The 22,554-nt window shown below is 35.4% G+C and overlaps 2 protein-coding genes across 2 annotated transcripts; one reads left to right on the top strand and one right to left on the bottom strand.

Annotated features, from left to right (window-relative positions):
- Positions 1-276: 276 nt before the first annotated feature.
- On the top strand, positions 277-3,864 carry LOC133325408 (DNA polymerase alpha subunit B-like; the record flags this gene model as incomplete). Its single annotated transcript, XM_061534177.1, has 4 exons — positions 277-592; positions 659-1,350; positions 1,415-1,598; positions 3,712-3,864. Coding segments are annotated over 4 exons (1,339 nt in total), but the record flags the coding sequence as incomplete, so codon positions are not given.
- Positions 3,865-5,511: 1,647 nt separating this feature from the next.
- On the bottom strand, positions 5,512-14,733 carry LOC133325410 (dipeptidyl peptidase 3-like). Its single transcript, XM_061534179.1, has 4 exons — positions 14,711-14,733; positions 7,653-7,950; positions 6,582-7,473; positions 5,512-6,519 (listed from the first exon to the last, which is right to left on the bottom strand). The coding sequence occupies exons 1-4, from the start codon at positions 14,731-14,733 to the stop codon at positions 5,519-5,521; spliced, it is 2,214 nt and encodes a 737-aa protein (XP_061390163.1). The 3' UTR covers positions 5,512-5,518.
- Between the last annotated feature and the right edge of the window lie 7,821 nt (positions 14,734-22,554).

Here is a 22,554-nt window from a genome sequence, read left to right on the forward strand (position 1 = left end):
AATAGTTTTTGCAATACAAATTTTCATTATGAACCATGGAACCTCAAGCTTACGTTTACTTCCTTATCGACAGACTACTCGAAATAATGAACTCTGAAATTAAGTTGTTCCATTGTAACCATACGACATTGTTAGTAAAGCTACATAAACTTTTATGGTTTCATCATTTCCAATATCAAGTTTTATGTCTTTCCAATGAATATGTTATCTTTTATTTTTATTTATACCTATTTCCAAAAAACTTCTATAAGAACCCAATATTTTCTCCAATTTCAGTGGTACACCTCGAACGCACACAGCGGCACCCGGTTCTGGTAAAATTGTTTACACTTTCGGTAATCCATCACTTATAACCAACGCTCAATGGTCATTTACAACACCGCAGCCAAGAATTACTGTTAAGCAGCTGCTACAGCATGAAGGAAATTGTTTGGGACCCGGCACCAAAGCCAAATATATGTTTGATAATCTCTATGAGAAGGCCGAAATAGCTGGAGATCGTATTTTTGAAATTGGTAAAGCATTGTGCAAGAAGGTATTCGGTGAGGAGAATGATAATTACGAATTGTGGCAGGTGGATATGCATTCTCAAGTAAGTTCTGAAATCGCATAAAATTTGAATACAAAAAATAACAAACATTCCTCTATCATATCTTAGGATGTTATCAAAACAATTGGTATTGTACACAGTGATTATGATGGCCCCTTGGATCCCTCATCCACCATATTAGTCGGTTCCAACGAGGACAGTTGTCACACGGTACGTTTAAATTTCTCCAAAACCAAATCGGTGGGTATTTTCCCCGGTCAAGTTATCATGGTATCGGGTATGAATCCCAAAGGTGATGTCTTTATGGTTGAGGAAGTAATAACCGAACAAAATCTGCAACCACCAAAACCCCCACAAATTGCTGACCGTTTAAGTTTTGTCATTGCCGCTGGTCCCTTCACCAATGATGATGACTTGGTATATGATCCATTACAAGATTTGGTTATGTATTTAAAAGAGAATCGTCCAAATGTGTTGATACTTTGCGGTCCATTTATGGAAGCCGATCATAAAGTCATTAGTGATAATGTAACCCTGGCCGAAACCTTTGAGGCATTCTTTGAAAAAATGATAACCGGTATTGTTGAGGCAATTGGTCAGGAGACAACCATACTGGTGGTTGCATCACATCGTGATGCACATGCTGATTGTGTCTACCCAACAATGGCCATACAAATGAAAAAGACCTTTCCAAATGTCCATATGTTACCCGATCCTTCGATGGTGGATTTAAATGGTCTGGTTATTGGTGTGACTTCTACGGATATTGTAGATCATATTTTGACAGAGGAATTGGCGGTGTAAGTAGGAAAAAGTTTGTTTTATTTAAAAATATATATTAAAATATTTTTTTCTATTTTACAGAAATGCTGGCGATAAAGTCAAACGTGTCGTCAACTATTTGCTACATCAGAAATCGTTCTACCCCTTGAATCACCCGAAAGAAGATCAAATGTGTTTGGATAGCGATTTGGCCAATAAATATGCACGAATCGATAAAATTCCAAATATCCTAATCTTGCCCAGTACTCAAAAGTGTTTCCTAAGGGTAAGTTACAAAAAATGAAAACTAGTTTATATTCTCAGCTTGTGTATATGGAGTATATATCATTTATCCGGACATATTAGCATACATATGTTATTTAGACGATTTCGGCGTTGCCAGATGCAAATTTTGTTCTACATTTTGGCGGACTACTTTCTATTTTATTCTGGGCGCCTTGTATTTTTGTGAAACTTATCCAAAAAATGTCCGAAACCAGTTAAGCGAAAAATTGTGAGGTCATCACATAAATAGATGTCGAAAGCGTAGGGGCATGTATTCGTTTGCGAATGTGGGGAGTATTTAAAACCCAATACCGACCATTATTAGCACCTTTAGAACCATTTAGTACCTACGTTGTCTTATAGTAAGTTTGTCCAAAACTACCTCCATATTTCAACTCTATTCACATGACCGCAAAAGAAATCTAGCTCTAAATAAAATTTGGTGTCATTTTTTACACTTTGTACACTTGTAAAATTTCCAAATTTCAAATATAGCTTCACCCAAATCCAAATTAAGTACCAGTTAGTAAACATTAATATAAATTGCCAAAACTACCTACTTTAATAATCATAAATACGAATTCCCAACACTTCCCACATACCCCAATCTTAATTCCAAATTTCAAGATTCTATCGGTTCACTTAAATCCAATTTGTTTTAAATTTAGTTCCATTTAATACATATATGTACAAAATTCAGGACTCCAGCCCTATCGGTTAGCTTTAATCCAAAATGTACCAAATTTAGTGCCATTTAGTACACATTAGTAGACATTTCCAAAACCTCCTACATACTCCATTCCAAAATCCCAACAGTGATCCTAGCTTCACATGTCAAGATTCCTGCTCTATAGGTATATCTAAATCCACATTTTGTACACATTAGTACAAATCTCCCAAACTGTATACATAGCTCAATCCTACATCCTAACAGTAACCCTAACTCAAAATTTCGGGATTCCAGCTGTATTGGTTCACACAAAATTTAATTTGTACCGAATTTGGTACACATTAGTACGAATTTCCAAAACTTTCAACAAAGCCCAATCCTTCACCCCAACAGTGATTCTAAAATCAAATTTCAAGATTCCAGCTCTATCGGTTCATCCAAATCCAAATTTGGTACCATTTAGTACACATTAGTACGAATTTCCAATACTTTCTCCATAGCCCCATTGTACACCCCAATGACGCCAACTCCAAATTTCAGGATCCCTGCTCTATCAGTTCACCAAAATTCATATTGTACCAAATCTAGTACAATATAGTACTCATACATATGAATTTCCAAAACTCCATCCATATCCCAATACTACAATCTAACAGCAACGTTATTTCCAAATTTCAAGGTTTTCAGCTCTATTGGTTCACCTAAAATTTTAATTGTACCAAATTTAGTACACATTAATATGAATTTCCAAAACATTCAAAGCCCACCACCGGTTCACCCAAATCCGCATTTGGTACCATTTAGTCAAATTCCCAAAACTTCATACATCGGTTCACCCAAAATTAAAGTTGTACAAAATTTAGTTCACATTAGTAGGAATTTTCAAAACTCAATTCTAACCCAACAAATGTAAAGATTTCACCCAAATTCAAATTTGGTACCATATAGTACACCTTAGTACGAATTTTCAAAATTCGCTACATACGATATACCTACATCCCAACAGTGATCCTGACCGCAAATGTCATTTTTCCAGCTCTATCGGTTCATCCAAATCGGTTCATCCAAATAGTACGATTTAGATATTTTCGTACGCATAAGTAAAAAATTTCCAAAATTACGTACATATCCCAATCGTACACTCCGACCGTAATGTTAATTTCAATTTTCAGGATTCCAACTCGATTTGTACCTCCAAATTAAATTTGTTCCAAATATAGTACCATATATTACTTTTCGTATACATGAGTACACGCTTCTAAAGCCAGCTCCTTATATCGACCCTATTTCTCAACCTTAATTCGAATTCCAAATTTCAGTTTTTACCTTAATCCATTCACATGCTACAAATTTAGTACATTTAAAATTTCTAGTCGCATAGTATTTTTACTTTTTGCTCAAAATAAATTCAATTTTTAACGCAACGTTCATCGTTCCTTCCCAGGTTGTCAATGGATGTTTGGCCATAAATCCCGGACGTTTGGCAGATAACAATGGTGGTACATTTGCCCGATTCATTATCAATCCCCCAGCCCCCAAGGAAGAAGCCAATCTCTTTAATTATGTTGGATGTCAAGTGCGTAAAGTTTAATGTGGACCACAGAAGAAAACGGCAACGACAAATGGACTTAGTACTACAAACTATATTGATTGATTAAACGTTTTAAAAAAATTGTTAAAAAATTTAATAAAATAAAAAACTCAAACTTGCATAAACAAATTAGACTTATTATTATTGTTGTTTTTTTGAAATGATCTTACCATCCTCCTCTACCATAAATGTACGACACATATAGGGTCCCATTAGTTAATAATATCCGAATCTTCTTTGGTACGATTACCAGACCAATACCGAATGGCATTGGGTGCAAAACCCGAAATTTCATTGCGTGGTTGTAAATCATAAATCGGCAAAATGGCTTTGTTGTATACTTTTGGAACTTTTGTATCAATGATGTGGCAGAACAAACCTTCATAATTTCTTCAAATTTTTTCTTCGCTTAGATTGGGAATAATGTTTAAAGATGGAACTTATCGGTCCACTCTCACATCAATTATGTGTAAAGACATCGACTTTTCGTGTGATCTATAATTTTTGTGGGGTATAGCACAGTCTGCCCATGTCGACTATACTGCATTTTTTACATTTTACAAAAAAAAATTAGTCGATATTTTAAATATCTTTCAACTTTCCGATAATGCTAATTTTCTCTTACATAACATAATTTTATAAGTGTATTTTCAATATGGAATAAAACTTTAGAATTTCCTCGAACCATTGGTGCAAAATTTATTAAAATCGGTTAAGTAGTCGCTGAGTTATTTGCATTTGAATTCAATGATGTTACAAAATAGCCTTACTGTTTGGTGCTGGGCGCCTATTACCCAAAAATGAAAAATCACACAAAAATGCATTTTAAAAAAACGGCAATTTTTCGTTCACAATGGCTGCTGGTTTGTAACGAAAAGTGTAGCATACTTTTAGGTCAAATGCTGCCTGTATGTATGTAATGTAACATAACATTACATACATACACCGTAGCTATTATTTCCATTTTTATAAGTACGATTTTTGTGTGATTTTTCATTTTCAGGTAATAGGCGACCAGCACTGAACAGTAAGGCTTTTTTGGAACATCATTGAATTCAAATGCAAATAACTCAGCGAAAACTTAACCGATTTTTATAAAATTGAAAAAAATGGTTAGGGCAAATTCCTAAGTTTTATTTTATTTTGGCAAAACATAATAGACACTATAATTGTTCGATTTACATGGAATTTTGTATTGCGTGTTGAATTGAGTCTAGAATGACGTATCATATTCTTCATTGTCCAGCTTTTTGCACCCTCATCCTTATGGCTAATGAGGTGCCTCATCGAAATATTGGTTTTAAACCCAAAATTTCTTTGGACCGAATCCGTTTCAGACAATTTGGACTCGATGTACAAATGTCTGTCTAAGTGGGGCTGTCTGGCTGGTGCGTACGACTATTCTCGAAGGGAATGCTCGATTTCATCCAAGCTTTACACTACAAACCATATTGATTAAACGTTTTTAAAAGGATTTGAATAAAATAAAACCAGGCTCAAACTTGCATAAACATTTACATTTATTATTGTTGTTTTTTAAACAAATTAACAAACATTATAAAAGTCTTAAAATTTCCAAAAAAATGCTATTGACGGTATTGACGTATGTGTATTTACTGTACTTTTAAACACGGTTGTTTTAAACAACTCTTCTTTTATTTCAGTTGCCAAAGGCACATGGGAAGTATTTTTTGTCATTTTCAACAATTTCCTCCAGAATGTCATCAACATCCGTAGTGGGATAACGTTCCACCCATGACTTAATATAGCCTTCGTGGGTGGCATCATAGGTTTTCAATTGCACAGCATTATTTTCCTCCTTGGTGTTGGCTTGTACCAAAATAACTCGCGGCTTTTTGTGGGCCAAGCAGATGTCACGCCATTTAGCCCATGGATGAGAACCACCTTCGGTAACTTCGGAATAATGTTCATACATTTTGGTGGCACTTTCAATATCGGCCGTACTCTTATAGACTTGTAATTTCTTCAGGAATTCCTCAATGGCTTTCTTGCCGACCGTAGCAATTTTGGTACGATCCACAGTCAAAAGCAAGTTTTTACCCTCTTCGGTTTCTTCAACTTTAACCAAACCTTCACCGGCCTCCAATAATACTTTCATAATAACAAAACGAGCACGTGAATGAGCCTGCATCCATTGTTTCGATTTGGGATTATACATTTCCAAGGCCACACCCATACCATTCCAAATCAATGAGAGCCAATTGATGTAAATTATTTTCTCTTGCTCGACGGGATCTTTGAAACCGAAAATTTCCAAAATATCAGGTTTCAGTGAGAGATAAAGGCCAACAGCTTCCGCACGACATTCTTCGTAAGAGGAGCCAATCATACCGAATTTGGTATCATAAGTTTCACCAGGCAAATACCAAGTAGTAATGGGTTCGCCGGTAATTAAATTCTTTGTTGAATCCTTGTCGAAATTAAATTTGCCATTTTCATCGATACGGAAAAGTTTTCCACTGCCATGACCCAAAAGTTCATGGAGGCCGACTTGTACCTCAAACGATTTCACCTTATATTCCTTCATTAGCTCTTGATCGGCTTCGGTGAGGAAAGGTATGGGGTCTTTTTTGTTGATGTTGGCCAAAACATTGCCGAGGGAAACATTTTTGAAGCCTTCATCTTGGCGGATTTCGTCATCTGGAAGACAAAGTCATCCGTTATTAAAAATATATATTACAATAGTATTATAATCAACTCACAATTGGGAATGTTAATACCAGCCGGTACCCCGCTGCCAGCAAAAGTCAACACATCTAAAGATGTAAAATCTGGTTTCAAATATGAATCCTTTTCATATTCCTTTGTCCAGGGTAAATATTCCAACAATTTTTCAGCCTTGGCCACCAATTCGGCAAACTTGGCCGAACTTTCCTTGTTAACCATGGCCACGAAACCTTCAAATTCAGCCCGACCACCAGCAGGATCACGATAGGTTTCAATGAAACCAATATAGGTTTCAATTACTGGTCCCTTGTCCTTAATCCAATATCTAGAACCATCTTTATGATCTGCCAATGAACCTTCTTGGAAGGATTTAATGTAATGTTCAATCATATTCACTTGATTTTCATTGGCAGCATATTTTTTGGCCTCCTCCAAATTGGCATTTACACGTGCCAACAACTTGTTATAGTCACCTCTTGTTACACGGAAATAATTACCCTTGTATTCTTCCAATGGCAATGTTATGCCATCTTTATCATTGGTTGCCACTGAACCCAACTTTACATCGTAAATGGTTTTACCATCCTCCTCGACTTTAAATGTACGACACATATAGGGTTCCAAACGTTTCGATGTCAACCATTCGTTAACCGTGTCTGAATCTTCTTTAGTACAATTATCAGACCAATAGGTGGTAATGCCATTGGGTGCAAAACCCAAAATTTCATTGCGTGGTTGCAAGGCATAAATCAGCGAAATGACTTTGTTGAATACTTTTGGAACTTTTGTATCATTGGCGTAGGCAGCAGAAAGCTTTACAATTGCTTCGAATTTTTCTTCGCTTAGATTGGGAATAATTTTACTATCACCCATGCCCTTGTAATTGCCGGCGTTGGCAAAAACGCCGCAAGAATATACCAAGAAAGCCTAGAAGGAGTAAAAAGAAAAAAAATTGAATTTAAATTCGTAGGATTCAGTTTAAATATATTTTTCAAAATTATTGTTCATTTTTTAAAAAAGGAATATGATTTTAGATGAATGAAGAGAATAGGAGTAGGAGATTGAAAAAGAAATACCATGGTATTTCTATGATTTCTATAACTCACCGTAAATTCATCCTCAGTGATGCCATTCTCCAATGCCTTCTTTTTCAAATCCTCCAATGGTTCAGCGACAAAGATGCGATGCAGCAATGAAAAGATTAGAGGACCTTCTGGACTAGATTGGATAAGAGCAACAAGACCACCATCCCATGAGGCCTTGCTAAAATAATGGGCATACAACTTCTCCTTATCGGTTAAATTTTCAAAAGCACTTTTGCATTCCAAATCAGCAATTGGCTGGGTATTTGGCAAAACAAAATGGGAAGCATTTGATGAGGTCATACTTCTTGTTTGTAATAAGCTAAAAATAAAAATACAATGCAATAAAAATTATTAATCAAAATTAGCAAATTCATATTCAGTTTATGAAATTAAATACCTTAAATTATTTGAATATAATTTCAATTTATTATGTGTTGTCCAAATCTGTTGCTGTTTCGTTGTCGCTGTTGTTGTTGTCTTGGTCCTAATATAGGCCATATTATTTGTATGGATATGCATATTTATACATTTTTGTAATATACGAAGAGATTTGGAGAAATTTCGTGGGTTTAGTTTTAGCATTTTGTGAAGATTATTTTTTATATGAACTATATATAATAAATTATAATGAAGAGCTCTGATAGACTTATAAATATTATCTGCAAAAAAATTGCTAGTATTAATTGAATGAAATCACTTTCAGTTGCCGTCATGTACTTACTTTGTACTATAAATGAAGTTTTGTTTTTTAGAATATAATAGTTTGCCTAAGATCGAATGTAACTGAAAGAAGGAAAGATATAGTTGTTAAATTTTGATAGAGAGTATGGGCCAAAATTGCCTAATTTAAGAAATAAAGTCATGAGTTAAGCATTCGTTGTGGAAATGGAGGTGGTGTTCGAACCAGTTAGTGGTGAGGTGGTGAATATTTAATAAGTCTTTTGAATGTCCATATTATTCATTATTCTTTGTTAATTGTTAATAGCGATGATTTTGATGACATTGCAGATTTTCAAGTATTTTTTTTTTTTCTTATCTAGATACTACTTTTGAATACATATACATGACTATTCTGTGTACACATTTCCCCAAATTTGTTATTACTTTTAACCGCATTCGATTATGAAGCTTGCTAAATAAACTGCTAACTGGGTCGTGGATAGAAAGATGACCAAGGTCGCAACGTTTTCAATCTTCAAATCGTATCTAATTGGCCTTTAACTGTAATGACAATGAGATTATAAATAATGCTTATATATTGTAAAGAACAAAGAATCTACTTCCAATTCTTCCAAAAATAATCATATTTATTAAATTGCTACCATGAAGTTTATTTCCAGAAGGATACATGAAGTGGAATGTACTGACGGGTACGGGTGGGTTTTATTTTCCGAAAAATAGAAGCAAATTCTTTATCATATTTAAATCCTTTAATATTCCATTAGCAATTTAAAGGAGTTCAAGGAACCTCGAAAAATCATATATGTTTGGATGACTTGTCTTTTTCGTTCATCAACAAAGAAAAATAATGAAAAGAAAAAAATCATCATTTACACAAAAAAGGTTATGTCAACAACAAAACTTTTGGAAACTGCCACGAAACGCAACAAACTTAGATTTATCTTGTCTGAGTTCATCACAGGTATTTAATAATATTCCAAATTTTTGAAGTTATATCTTACTACATACCTTTATAGAGTTTCTAAAATTGATTTTTGTACTTATATATTTGTGCAAAAATGGAAATCCACAATGCAACCGAAATTTGACAAACACTACCGGTAAATAAAAAAATTGCAATGACAATCATAGGGATATCTAGGTCGATTATCAAAAAATCGATTAATCGAATTGGATTCTGCGAATTTAAGGCGGTGTACACACTTTAAATTTTTAATGACAGTTTGATGTGCATTGGACATCGAAATTAAATATGTATTTTAACTTTTTGTTCGAGTTGACGTCAAATAAGAAACACGTAACGATATCATATCATAAAGGAATTTTTGTTATAATTAGAAAAGTAGCAGATTATTGAAGTACACAAAAGAGGCAAAATTAATGCTGAATTAACGGCTCATTTTTTCGTTCTTTTACCTCTATTACATATCATATTTGGTCTGTTCCCGTACTGCAAGAATCTACTCGATTTTACTATTTTCTTTGATATCATAAAGGAAAAAAATGTTATCGAAGTAAAAAATAGTAGATTCTTGCAGTACGGGAACATACCAATAAATTGTTATTCTTGTTTGTGCCATGATTAATATGGTGCAAATAAAAGATAAAAAAGAAGCATTAAAATAATTCGATCCCGACGAGTGGATTCAGATCCGAGAGATTTAGAAAAAAAACCTTTTTAAAAAAATCGATTGTTACTTCTAGTCACTTTACGCATGCCATTCCGCCTGTGTTCACATATGGCCTGTTCCCGTACTGCAAGAATCTACGACTTTCTACTATTTTTTTTCGATATCATAAAGGAAAAAAGTGTTATCGTAGTAAAAAAATAGTAGATTCTTGCAGTACGGGAACAGACCAATATTTTTATAAACAAAGTACAGGCCGATGAATATGTATATTAGCATTACATCTAACCATATCAGTAACATGTAGCAATGATGATGACCTCTACGGAATGCATGCTGGTTATAAAATAAATCATGCTCAATTTGTAACAAAATCTGTTCTTTCTTCAAATGTTTACACACCTTCGACTTTTCTTCCGATATCAAGTAAATGGCTTATTACTTCTGTAAATTTTACCAATATTTGGCATGGAAGCAATTTTGATACGTAAACTCATTTTCGGTTTCAAAAAATTTAATTTTGTATTTTGATTTAATTCGAATCTACACTAATTCAATAATATCCCTATGAAATTGCAAGTGAAAATCTCAACAACTCTAGAAGATATAGCCGATTTACTGTGCTAGCATCAAATGACGGCAAGAGGGCTTCCCAAACTTTATACGCGATAAAGGCCATCAAAAATAAGGAATTTTTTAATCCCATAAAACAACAACAATAACAAACCAATTTTGTAAATTATTTTTCTTCCCCTTTAAACCTTCAAATATATATATATAAGTTAGCACATCCCTGCCAAACTAACAGGCAACAATGTTGCCTTTGTGAGCTTTGCTTGGTTGACTGTTGTGTGCTTGGCATGGAGTCGTGTTACGTCTGGTGGCGTGATCATGGGAAGTGTAGTGTCAGCGTATTGTCAGCAATTTTGATTTGTTTAGTTTAAGTAGAATAAGTTTTTGATTTGAATAAAGAAGTTAGTTCATTCTAACTCACCAAAAGGCACACAAGTCTTTTTATTAACTGGCGCCCAACCGGGTTTATTTAAACGATTTACTTTGAAAAAAGTAATCTCTGACCCAACCCAAGTCGTCCAACTCGCACAAAAGGAATAAGCTCAGCACAAAAACAAGAACAAAAACTACTCAAGTCGTCCAACTCGCACAAAAGGAATAAGGTCTACACAAAAACCAGAACGAAAACTACCCAACGGAGGATCTATTTTGTATGAAGTCGTCCAACTAACGCAAAAGGGATAAGCTCTACACTCTAGAAAAGACGCCCTAAGAAGCTCTAAGGATCCACTAACATATTATAATATAAAACAAAGTCATGTAAGTGTATTACTCATTGAATTTAAAAAAATTTTTGTCGAAAAAATTGTGTGTCCAAAAACAGGTGAAAATATCAAGAGATTTTTTTTTTTACTTCGTATAGTGCGTATTTAAAATATTTCAATTTCTGTGAAGTGATTAAGATTGTGTTATACCAACTTTTCTATAAAAAAAGATATTATGAACGCGGACGAAATTTCAAAATTGATAGAATCTGCTGTACGTGCAGCGATTCAGACACATAAATCAGAAGTCGACAAAAAAGTCGACGATCTATCAAGAAAATTGTCGTCCATTTCCATAGGACAAACAGATGTAAAACCGTATGAGGAAGTAAAAATTTTTTCAACAATAACATGCGATGAGTCGCTAGACGTTATTAAATCTTTGCCCGAATTTGACGGGAAAATAGAAAATTATGTGTCGTGGAGACAAGCGGCACATAACGCGTATAAAGTTTTTGAAAGATATGATGGTAGCTCAAGGCACTACCAAGCAGTTTGTATCATTAGAAATAAAATCAGAGGACCGGCAGATGCAGTATTAGCATCATTCAATACGGTGTTAAATTTTAAAGCTATAATAAATAGGTTGGACTTTACGTACTCAGATAAACAACCAATTCACCTGATCGAACAGGAACTAAGTACCCTCAGACAAGGCGGACAGTCGGTGATACAATTTTATGATGAAGTGGAGAGAAAGCTCTCATTATTAACAAATAAAACTATTATGAGCTATGACAGGAATTTAGCTTTAGCCATCAATAACAAATACCGACAAGACGCACTCAGAGTATTTGTTTCCGGATTAAGGAAACCTCTCTGTGATGTACTCTTCGCGGCCCGCGCCGCTGATCTTCCCTCAGCTCTAGCCTTAGCGCAAGAAGTGGAGGCGAATCATGAAAGATACGTTTTTGCTACATCATTTGCAAATAGGAATGATGAAAAAAAGAGTAGGTCTGAAACCTCAAAAAAACTTCCATTAAGAAAACCGTCTGATAATAGTTATAACAATAACCAACAAAATTATCATAAACACAAAAACCCACATTACGAAAAGGGTGCTGATGCTAATTTACAGCCTAGAGATCAAACCGAAGAAATGGACTTGGATCCAACGTCTTCCAAATTCAGATCACCGACTAATTATGGTAACGGTAGAAATTCTCACAGACAACCTTTTAAGCGTCAAGCAGGGTCTGACCGGAGTACGGGCCCAAAATTCCAAAAAGTTAATCAAATAATTCCGGAAGAGCAGGCGGTACAATATGGTGACATAGCTCACTCTGAATTTGAAGACATAAATGACGAATTAAAGGAAAATTGTGATTATGTTAATTTTTTAGAGGAAGGTCCCTACTACCGTTTGTAAGGCGGACAGTAGCGGGGAAACCAATACGCCTTTTAATTGACACAGGGGCTTCGAAAAATTATATAAAACCTCTCCATGAACTGAAACATATAATTCCTGTAAGTACTCCTTTCTCGGTTCACTCTGTCAATGGACAAACACCTATTAAACAAAAATGTTTTGTAAATTTATTCGGCATGAACTCTACATTTTTCATTTTGCCAACTTTAACAACATTTGACGCTATTGTGGGCTTAGACCTATTAAAACAAATCAATGCAAACATTGACCTAAATAAAGGAGTCATCCGACATAATTCTGGCTCTGAACTTATTGAATTTTTTGAATGTAAAGATGTTAATTTTATAGAAATTGATAAGATTGATGTGCCTTTCGCAGTTAAGGCGGATTTTCAGAAAATGTTAAAAAAACGAATGAAGGTTTTTGCTGATCCTAAAGAAGCACTACCTTACAACACAAATATCGTTGCTACTATTAACATGGAGAACGAAGAACCAATTTACTCTAAACTATATCCATACCCAATGGGGGTATCTGAATTTGTAAACTCAGAAATAAAAAAGTTGTTAGCAGATGGTATAATTCGACCTTCGAGGTCACCTTTTAATAGCCCAGTATGGGTAGTCGACAAAAAGGGTGTCGACAATCTAGGTAACCGAAAGAAACGTCTTGTTATAGATTATCGGAAGCTTAATGCCAAAACAATTAATGATAAATATCCTGTTCCGAACGTAACAATGATATTATCAAATTTAGGTAAAGCAAAGTACTTTACCACTTTAGATCTGAAATCCGGGTTTCACCAAATTGTTCTCGCAGAAAGAGATAGGGAAAAAACAGCATTCTCTGTAAACAACGGGAAGTATGAATTTTGCCGTCTCCCATTCGGATTAAAGAACGCTCCGAGTATGTTTCAAAGAGCTATAGACGACATACTCAGAGAGGAAATTGGTAAAACGTGCTATGTTTACGTCGATGACGTTATTGTTTTTTCAGAAACCAAAGAGAATCATGTAAAACATATCGACTGTGTTCTTAGGAAACTGCTCGATGCAAACATGAGAGTCTCTATTGAAAAGTCAATTTTTTTTAAATCCGAAGTTGAATACCTTGGCTTTGTCGTATCAAAAGAAGGTATAAAAACGGCACCATCAAAGATAAGTGCCATACAAAATTTCCCAGAACCAACGACGTTGTTCGCTTTGAGATCATTTCTTGGGCTAGCGAACTATTACCGATGTTTTATAAGGGACTTTGCCAAAATTGCAAAACCTTTAACCGATAATTTAAAAGGAGAAAACGGAAAAATTCCTGCAACCAAATCCAAAAAGGTTATCATCAATCTTAATGCCTCCCAACTGGATGCATTTTACAAATTAAAAAATATTCTATGTTCAGAAGACGTCTTGTTGATGTACCCTGACTATAAAAAAGCATTCGACCTTACTACTGATGCATCAGGGCATGGTCTAGGTGCTGTTCTATCCCAAGAGGGAAGACCAATCACTATGATTTCTAGAGCGTTATCGGATAAGGAGTTGAATCTCGCCACAAACGAAAGGGAACTTCTAGGAATAGTCTGGGCTCTAAAAACTTTAAGGCATTACCTTTATGGTGTGAAGACTCTTAACATCTTCACTGACCATCAACCGTTAACATATTCAGTTTCGGACCGTAATCCTAATGCACAAATTAAGCGCTGGAAAGCTTTTATAGATGAACATAATGCAAACTTATATTATAAACCAGGAAAAGAAAATCAGGTTGCAGATGCGCTATCAAGGCAAGTCGTCTATGCATTAGAGAACGAAAATTCGTCAGACATGGCAACAGTTCATAGTGAGGAGTCATACACCTACACTATGGAAAGCTCAGACAAACCGGTCAATTGTTTCCGCAACCAAATCATTCTGGAAGAGGCAGAATTTCCCGCCACTCGAAATTTTATACTTTTCGGAAACAAAACGAGACATATCATAGAATTCGGGGATAAAAACGAAATACTGGCTAAACTTGTTGATGCAGTCAATACTGAAGTAGTAAATGCCATTCATTGCGACCTACCTGTGTTGGCTCACATTCAACATGATTTGATTAAAATGTTTCCTTCAACAAAGTTCAGATTTTGTAGTAAATTTGTCGCTGACATCTTCAATCAATGCGATCAGAGAGAAATTGTTGTAAGTGAACACAATAGAGCTCATCGGGCAGCTCAAGAGAACGTTAAACAAATCCTTTCGGAATACTATTTCCCCAAAATGGTAAAAATAGCGAATGAGGTTGTTGCAAACTGCAAAACCTGTTCAAAAGCTAAATACAATCGACACCCAGAGAAACATGTTATAGGAGAGACAATAGTTCCTTCATATGCCGGTGAAATTCTACATATTGACATTTATTCAACTGATAAAAAACATTTCTTAACTTGCGTGGATAAATTCTCAAAATTCGCAGTGGTACAGCCAATAGCCACCAGAACAATTCTGGACATAAGAGAACCGATTCTCCAATTAATGAATATTTTTCCAAACACCAAAATTGTCTATTGTGACAATGAGAGGTCTTTCAACTCCGAGACTATCAGATCAATTCTGAAAAACAGGTTTAATGTCGAAATTGTCAATTCACCTCCTCTACACAGCACATCAAACGGGCAGGTAGAGAGATTTCACAGCACTCTTGCCGAAATCGCAAGATGCCTAAAAATAGAAAGGAAGATCGATGACACTGTCGAACTCATCTTACAATCGACCATAGAATATAACCGGACAATTCATTCTGTCACGAATGAGAGACCTATTGATACGATACATTCTACACCTTCTGAAGTAAGAGAAAAGATTAAAGAGCGAATCTGTAACGCGCAAAACAGGCAGTTACAATACTTCAACAAAAGTCGTTATGACAAAGTTTATAACGTGGGAGACAAAGTCTTTGTTAAGAATAATCGTAGACTTGGAAATAAAATGACCCCACTTTATGAAGAAGCTACTGTTGAAGCAGACATGGGGACAACTGTCCTAATAAAGGGGAGGGTGGTCCATAAGGACAACCTAAGATAATCCTTTCAATAAGATGTCTAAATGTTTCTTCGTCTACCTTTTATTTTTCTTTACGCAGGCTAACACTACAATTGCTTCTTATGATAAACCTCACATTTGCAAAGATTATTGATTATTCGCATTCCGATTATATTCCAATTTTGGACGGGAACGCGATTATATGGAACAAATATGGGTACTTAAGACATACGACAAACCTTACAACGTATTCCGAGATATTAGACGATACAAAAAACGCAATACAGATCTTCCCTCAGACGCATGTTAAAAAGATATTGGAGGCCGATGTATTGCATATTGATACTCTTTTAACAACACTCACCGTACATCATCGGCATGCGAGAAGCATCAATCTTATAGGCACAGCACTGAAGGTTATTGCCGGTACACCAGATGCCGATGACTGGGAGGATGTCAAATTTGTCGAGAAACAACTCGTAGATTCCAACAACAGACAAATAGAAATAAATACGAAAATACAGATCCAAATAGAAAAGTTGACCAATGCAGTAAACACAATCTTAAATACCGAACGAAAGGAACAAATTGATACTGTTAAACTTTTTGAAATTTTAATGGCTAGAAACAGAATGCTGCTTATGGAATTACAAAATATAATTTTATCTGTAACTTTGGCTAAAATCAATATTATAAATCCCACAGTTTTGGACCAGGATGATTTAAAATTTTTTATAAAAAATCAGATCAATGAGCAATACACAGATTTTACCATATCAGAACTAATGTATTTGTCTAAAGTAAAAGTAATATCAAATGAATTTTGTTTGCATTTTATCATTAGATATCCCATTCCAATACGAACATGTCAGAAAATTTCTTTATTCCCAGTTCCCCACTTCAATAAAATTATTCAATTCGCTGACACCAACACTGTGGTAGACTGTGAAGGAAAGACTTATTCAGCAACAGATTGCAAGCACGCAATATCTTCAACCTATTGTCAACTGATGCCAGAGTCAACCTGCGCTCAACAACTCATATCGGGTAAATCAGCACACTGTAATACGCAAAGCAATAATCTTGAAAAAGTGGCAGAAATCGATGATGGAATTGTCATTGTGAATGACGCTATTGCAGAAGTGAAAGAAGCAACCGAAAATGTCAGAAACATAAACGGCACATTCCTAATAACTTTTGAAAAAAATGTGACTGTCAATGGTACGCTGTTCGTAAATAGAAACAACATTGATATGCGGAAACCAGGAACACCATCATTTCCCTCAATTATTATAAACAACCACAGCGAAATTTTAAGTTTATCATCTGTCCATGAGATGAACTTGCAAAACTTACAATATATTGGCGAACTTGAAAGAGATGCAAAAGTGCGGCCAATATTAGTTGGTTGTGTTGTTTTTATGAGTATCGGATTACTCTATTCCATATTGTGCCTCATTAAGCGTAGGGTGAAGAAGAGAGAACAGCGAGATTTTAAATCTGCCGTAGCAATGGCTATAAAGAAGACCGAGGACGGCCTTCACTTAAGTGAGGGGGTAGTTAGCACATCCCTGCCAAACTAACAGGCAACAATGTTGCCTTTGTGAGCTTTGCTTGGTTGACTGTTGTGTGCTTAGCATGGAGTCGTGTTACGTCTGGTGGCGTGATCATGGGAAGTGTAGTGTCAGCGTATTGTCAGCAATTTTGATTTGTTTAGTTTAAGTAGAATAAGTTTTTGATTTGAATAAAGAAGTTAGTTCATTCTAACTCACCAAAAGGCACACAAGTCTTTTTATTAACTTATATATATATAGCAATACTATCAATTAGAATTCAGTTTAATAGAAATTTTCAAGCAATAAAAGAAATTTGTGACCTCCTTACATATTTGGTGTGTTTGTTGTGTGTTGCAGCATTTTCGACTTGGTGGCTTGTGCTGATGTGAAGATCATCAGTAGTAATTCAAAAACAAAAAGTACAGTGTTTGTAGTTTGACAATATAAACTATTGAAGGACGAATTTGGAGAAATTTCCAATTAAATAAAAAATTAATTTCATTAGACCTACTGCAAAGAGAGCATGGATAATACATCGCGTCGATCAAGTTTGATGGATGCCAGCTGTACAACAGCAACATCTGTCTATTTATCATTTGATGCGGAGAGCACAATTGCCGGACAGACATATTATCGGACACTGGAAGGTGATATATCGAGTATATCGAATATTTCCAAAATTGAAGATGTTTGTGACAAGACGGAAGAACAAAAACATGGTAACAGCACTTTGGAAAATCAGAATTCCTCGGTGGAAGCCAGTCCCCTCAAGACGGTAAAGAAAATGGACGTTGCGATGACAACAAATTCTCCTTTGAGAGTTTTGCCCAAAAATATTGTGCGCGAATATAAGGCGTTGTGTTCGACACCATCCAAGGAACAGTTATTGAAAACTGTCGATGTTACCCGTGGCTCGGATGTCAATAGATATGATGATTTGGGTGTTGCATTTTTAGGGGTTGATGATGGAATGCCGGCATTTTTTCCACCGCCGCCACCATCATCAGCGACTACAACTCAACGTCAACAACAACGTTGCGAAGAGAATAAGGAAAATATATCGGATGGATCTACCCTATCAGTTTCATCTTCTGTAGAAATAGCCACATCCATTATTGAGAGAAAATGTTTGTCGACGGCAGGAGTTATGACCATGGAGCAAACTTCTATTGTAGAAGAAAAATGTTCTCAAAATGTTGTGAAAGAATCTGTACATGAAAGCCAGGAAATACAAGTGCTGGAAATTAAAAATCAATTGGTTGGCGGCGATCAAAATATAAGAATTGAAAACATGACCAACAATGAGGATGAAAAGGCCATATCTGTAATTGATTGTCAAATTGGTAAGTTATTTGTTTATACTCTAAACAGCTATATTTTGTAACATAACTATTTTGTTGCGTAATCGATCTAGCTATGTATTTTGGTGGCCATTTTAGTTTGTAATCAAAAAGTTTAATACGATACGATTTTCACCGAAGATCATGTTATAATGATAAAAGTTATTGCGTAATTGTGGTATATAGAGTGAATTGATCCAATTATGCGATTTTACGAAGGGATTGGGCTCTACGAAAATCGAGCACAAATTGTGTTTCTTGATACACAGGCATGTGAACGGTCTCACCAGTCAACAAGGCTTCGTTCCAAAGTCTAATCTAGAAATGTCTTTTGGCTCCTGACATATGAAGTCTGCGAAACCATAGCCCATGTATCGAAGTAGATCAATTTTACTTCACAAATCTGTACTTTATTTTCACATCATATGAATTTTATTTTCACATCATATGAACTTTTCATAAAGATGACTCTTTGTGAAGAGGAATGGTACAAAGTTTTTATAAAGACTAGCTTACTTTAGGTCAATACGAACTTTAACTTTATATGAAATATTTTCCCTTTATGGGAAATAAAAAAACGTTGCTATGAAATATTTACATATTTGACACTTTGGGGGAAAGGTACCGAAAGTGTTGGACCGATGGTCCACCTCTTTAGAATCGAGGTGTTAAAAATAGAATTAGGGTGTTAAAAATAAAAACATCCCTGTAGAAAGGTTTCAGTATACGTCAATTTTTTTTAAACAGTCCTGCTTTTGTGTTTTCACGTTAATATTCAACTGAGTAGGTCTTCATTTCATTTTCCCGATTCTTTGAGAGTTAAAAACAATTTATGAATAAATATTTAAATACTAGCATATGCCCGTAAAATCGTTATAAAATGTGGGAATTTTTTAAAAAACAATGCCGAATATATTTAAAATTTTAGTACAATTTAGTACCTACAGAGCCCATATCAAGACCCCAACAGTAGGAATTTCAGAAACATGACTAATAGCTCAATTCTACCGCCAATGGGGATCCCAACTCCAAAAGTCAAAGCTAAAATTTGGCATCATTTAGTACACATTAGTACGAATTTCGAAAATTTCCCACATAACCCAATCCTACACAATCGGTTCATCCAAAGCCAAATTGTACCAATTATAGGACGATTTAGTACTATTCGTATACATAAGTAAACAAAATTGCAAACCTACGTACATATCCAATCCTACACTCCGACGGTAATATTAATTTCAAATTTCAGGATTCCAGCTCCATTTGTACATCCAAACTTTTCGCATACATGAGTACACGCTTTCAAAACCACTTCCTTACATCGGCTCTACTTCTTAACCTTAATTCGTAAAATTTCAAGTTTTTAGATCTATGCATTCACATGCTACGAAATTCTACCAACTTTAGTACATGTTAGTACTTTTCAGATACTTATAGTTCGAATGTCCAAAAAAACATCCTTTGCTATATATATTCTACACACCATCAGTGTCCCCCATTTCAAATTTAAGAGTTCTAGACCTAACGGTTTGCCAAATACAAATGGTACCACATTGTGTACATTTCGTACCGTTCTAGTACGAATTTCCAAAAACCCAGCCTAATCTGCCACCTTTGGACCAAGAGTGACCCTCACCCAAATTTTTAATATTCTAGCTTCAGCCGTTTCGTATGGGCGTTGACCAATCGTCAAGACAGTCAGTTACTTTACTCTTTTATTAGTGTAGATAGGACCCTGTCTAAAAATAGCACCAATTTTTTGAATTTTTGACCTTCCTACTAATTTCAATTTTTAATTCAACAGATTCGAATGGAAAGATTATTGAAGAATCCCTGGCAAAATGCAACGAAATTGATGACGAATTGGAAAGTAAAAATAATATATCCAGTGAAATAGTAAATGAGATCCTCTTCGTTATTGAAGAAGTACCTCAAACACCGGAAATACAAACTGAGACATCCGAAATCAGTAAAACTCCAATTCCAACCGAAACAAAAGAAACATCAAATATTAAATTGGAAAATACAGATGCAAATAAAAAACAAAATGAAGAGACACCTTCTGTTGACATTTCTGAAAATGAAGATAAAACTGTTTCCTGCATGGAACCGGTAATGGTGTTAGAAGATGCAATTCAAAACGAAGAAACTGAAATGATGCAAGGTTAGAAATAATATTTTTTTTAATTATTTACATCTTTCATTTACATTCTGAAATAATTGTAGAAACATCCGACAAGCTGGAGACTTTACTTCCTAGCAAAGAAAAAGAACAAACAAGTGTCATCCAGAAACCCAATGAAAAACAAAAAATTCCGGTATTTAAATCTCTGGGCCGTCGCTCAGTTTGTGAACCAAATTTGAATACAAATAAACCTTCACGAATTATAAATTCAAAAGGCCCCAAAAGACAATCTATTTTACCAACAGCAACTAGGAAACAAACTATGCCAATGGATATTGATGTGGAGATACCAATGCTTATGAGTAAAATGTTAAAAATATCAAACACGTCCACAAAAGAAGAGATAACAAAATCTAACAAATCGGAGCAAGCTGCTAAGTTTGAAGTGGAGGAAATTATAAAACCCGACAGCAAGAAATCAGACAAACCAGAACCATCTGTTAAATCCGGATCCACAAAACCAATCAGCAAACAATTGGAAAAACGACGTTCTGCCATACCCACAGGAGCGGGAAAAGGTAGATCATCCCTGCTGCCCTCTGCCTTGGGTGAAAAGAGACCATTTAGTTTCACACAACGCATGTCGGTGGTGGTGAAGACTACCTTAAATAGTCCTGCACGTAAAATGGCAAGAAAAAGTACACTGGGTGCAACAACAACACATTTGCAGCAGCAGCATCAAAGAAGAAGTATGATGGCCACACGAAAATCAGAAGCTAAAGTTGAGTCAGGTGTTCGCAGAAGTATGTTACCGAGTAGTAAAATTGGAATAACAAACAATATGAAAGCTGGGAGAACAGGATTTCTGGGTACAGTTAAAGAAATGCCAACACAAAAGAAATCTGTAGAGACAGCGGCAAGCAAGGTTACAACAACACAACCAACATCGAATAACACAGGCATGTTGAAAATTCAGGAGAGCACAGTTTTATCTTGTCCCTCCTGCAAGGAACAATTTCGCATTAAATCATTGTTAGATGCCCATAGACGTTCACATGAGGGTGATAGTGCACCGGCCCCTAAAAAGCCTATTACAACAACGGCAACCGTTAAACCCCAGCCGCCGCAGCCATCCTCCACCCAACAACCACATTCCATACTCGATTCTCATTCAAATAAATGTAAATATTGTGATAAACAATTTGCATTGGTTCGGGCCTTGCATCAACATCTAATGTTGCATTGCTCCAAAATTCCACCAGGTGAAAAAAAGAAATTACAATTCACGGAATTGGATCATGTTGAAAAGGCACGATTGCCAAATGTTTTTCATCGCGGCAATAGTAATGGTCACAACAGTGGAAATTCGGTGCAAGCAACACCACGGGTGGCAACTAAAATGAGTGCCCCAACGACTACTACTACAGCACAAAAAGTTTCACATACTGTGAAAAAACCGGTTGAACCTTCCGGTGAAAAAGGTAGATATTGTATGTATACATTCGTGATTGTCCCACAAATATTTATTGGTAATATAATTTGAATTATAATAATTTAATTATTTTTATCTATAGATACAAGAAGTAAACCATCCACAGAAACGGCAGCCTCAAACACTACTGGATCACAGTCCTCTTTAAATAGCACCACCAGCTCAACGGGTATTTGTGGATCTATACAAAAACCTAAAACCAAATCTTCAGCACATTCGGGAGTATATCGCACGCCTAGCAAAACCGTACCATGTCATATTTGTAAATTAACATTTAAAAGTATTCTGGACTACACCAATCACAGTCTATCGACACATGGACAGAAAAATCATAACTCTGACGAGTTTTCAGCCGAAGATGAAATGCAAATGACA

This window comes from Musca vetustissima, unplaced genomic scaffold (genome assembly GCF_032173495.1).
Source record: "Musca vetustissima isolate MV318-11 ecotype Yass unplaced genomic scaffold, APGP_CSIRO_Mvet_v1 utg257154, whole genome shotgun sequence".
In the NCBI taxonomy this organism is placed as follows: domain Eukaryota; kingdom Metazoa; phylum Arthropoda; class Insecta; order Diptera; family Muscidae; genus Musca; species Musca vetustissima.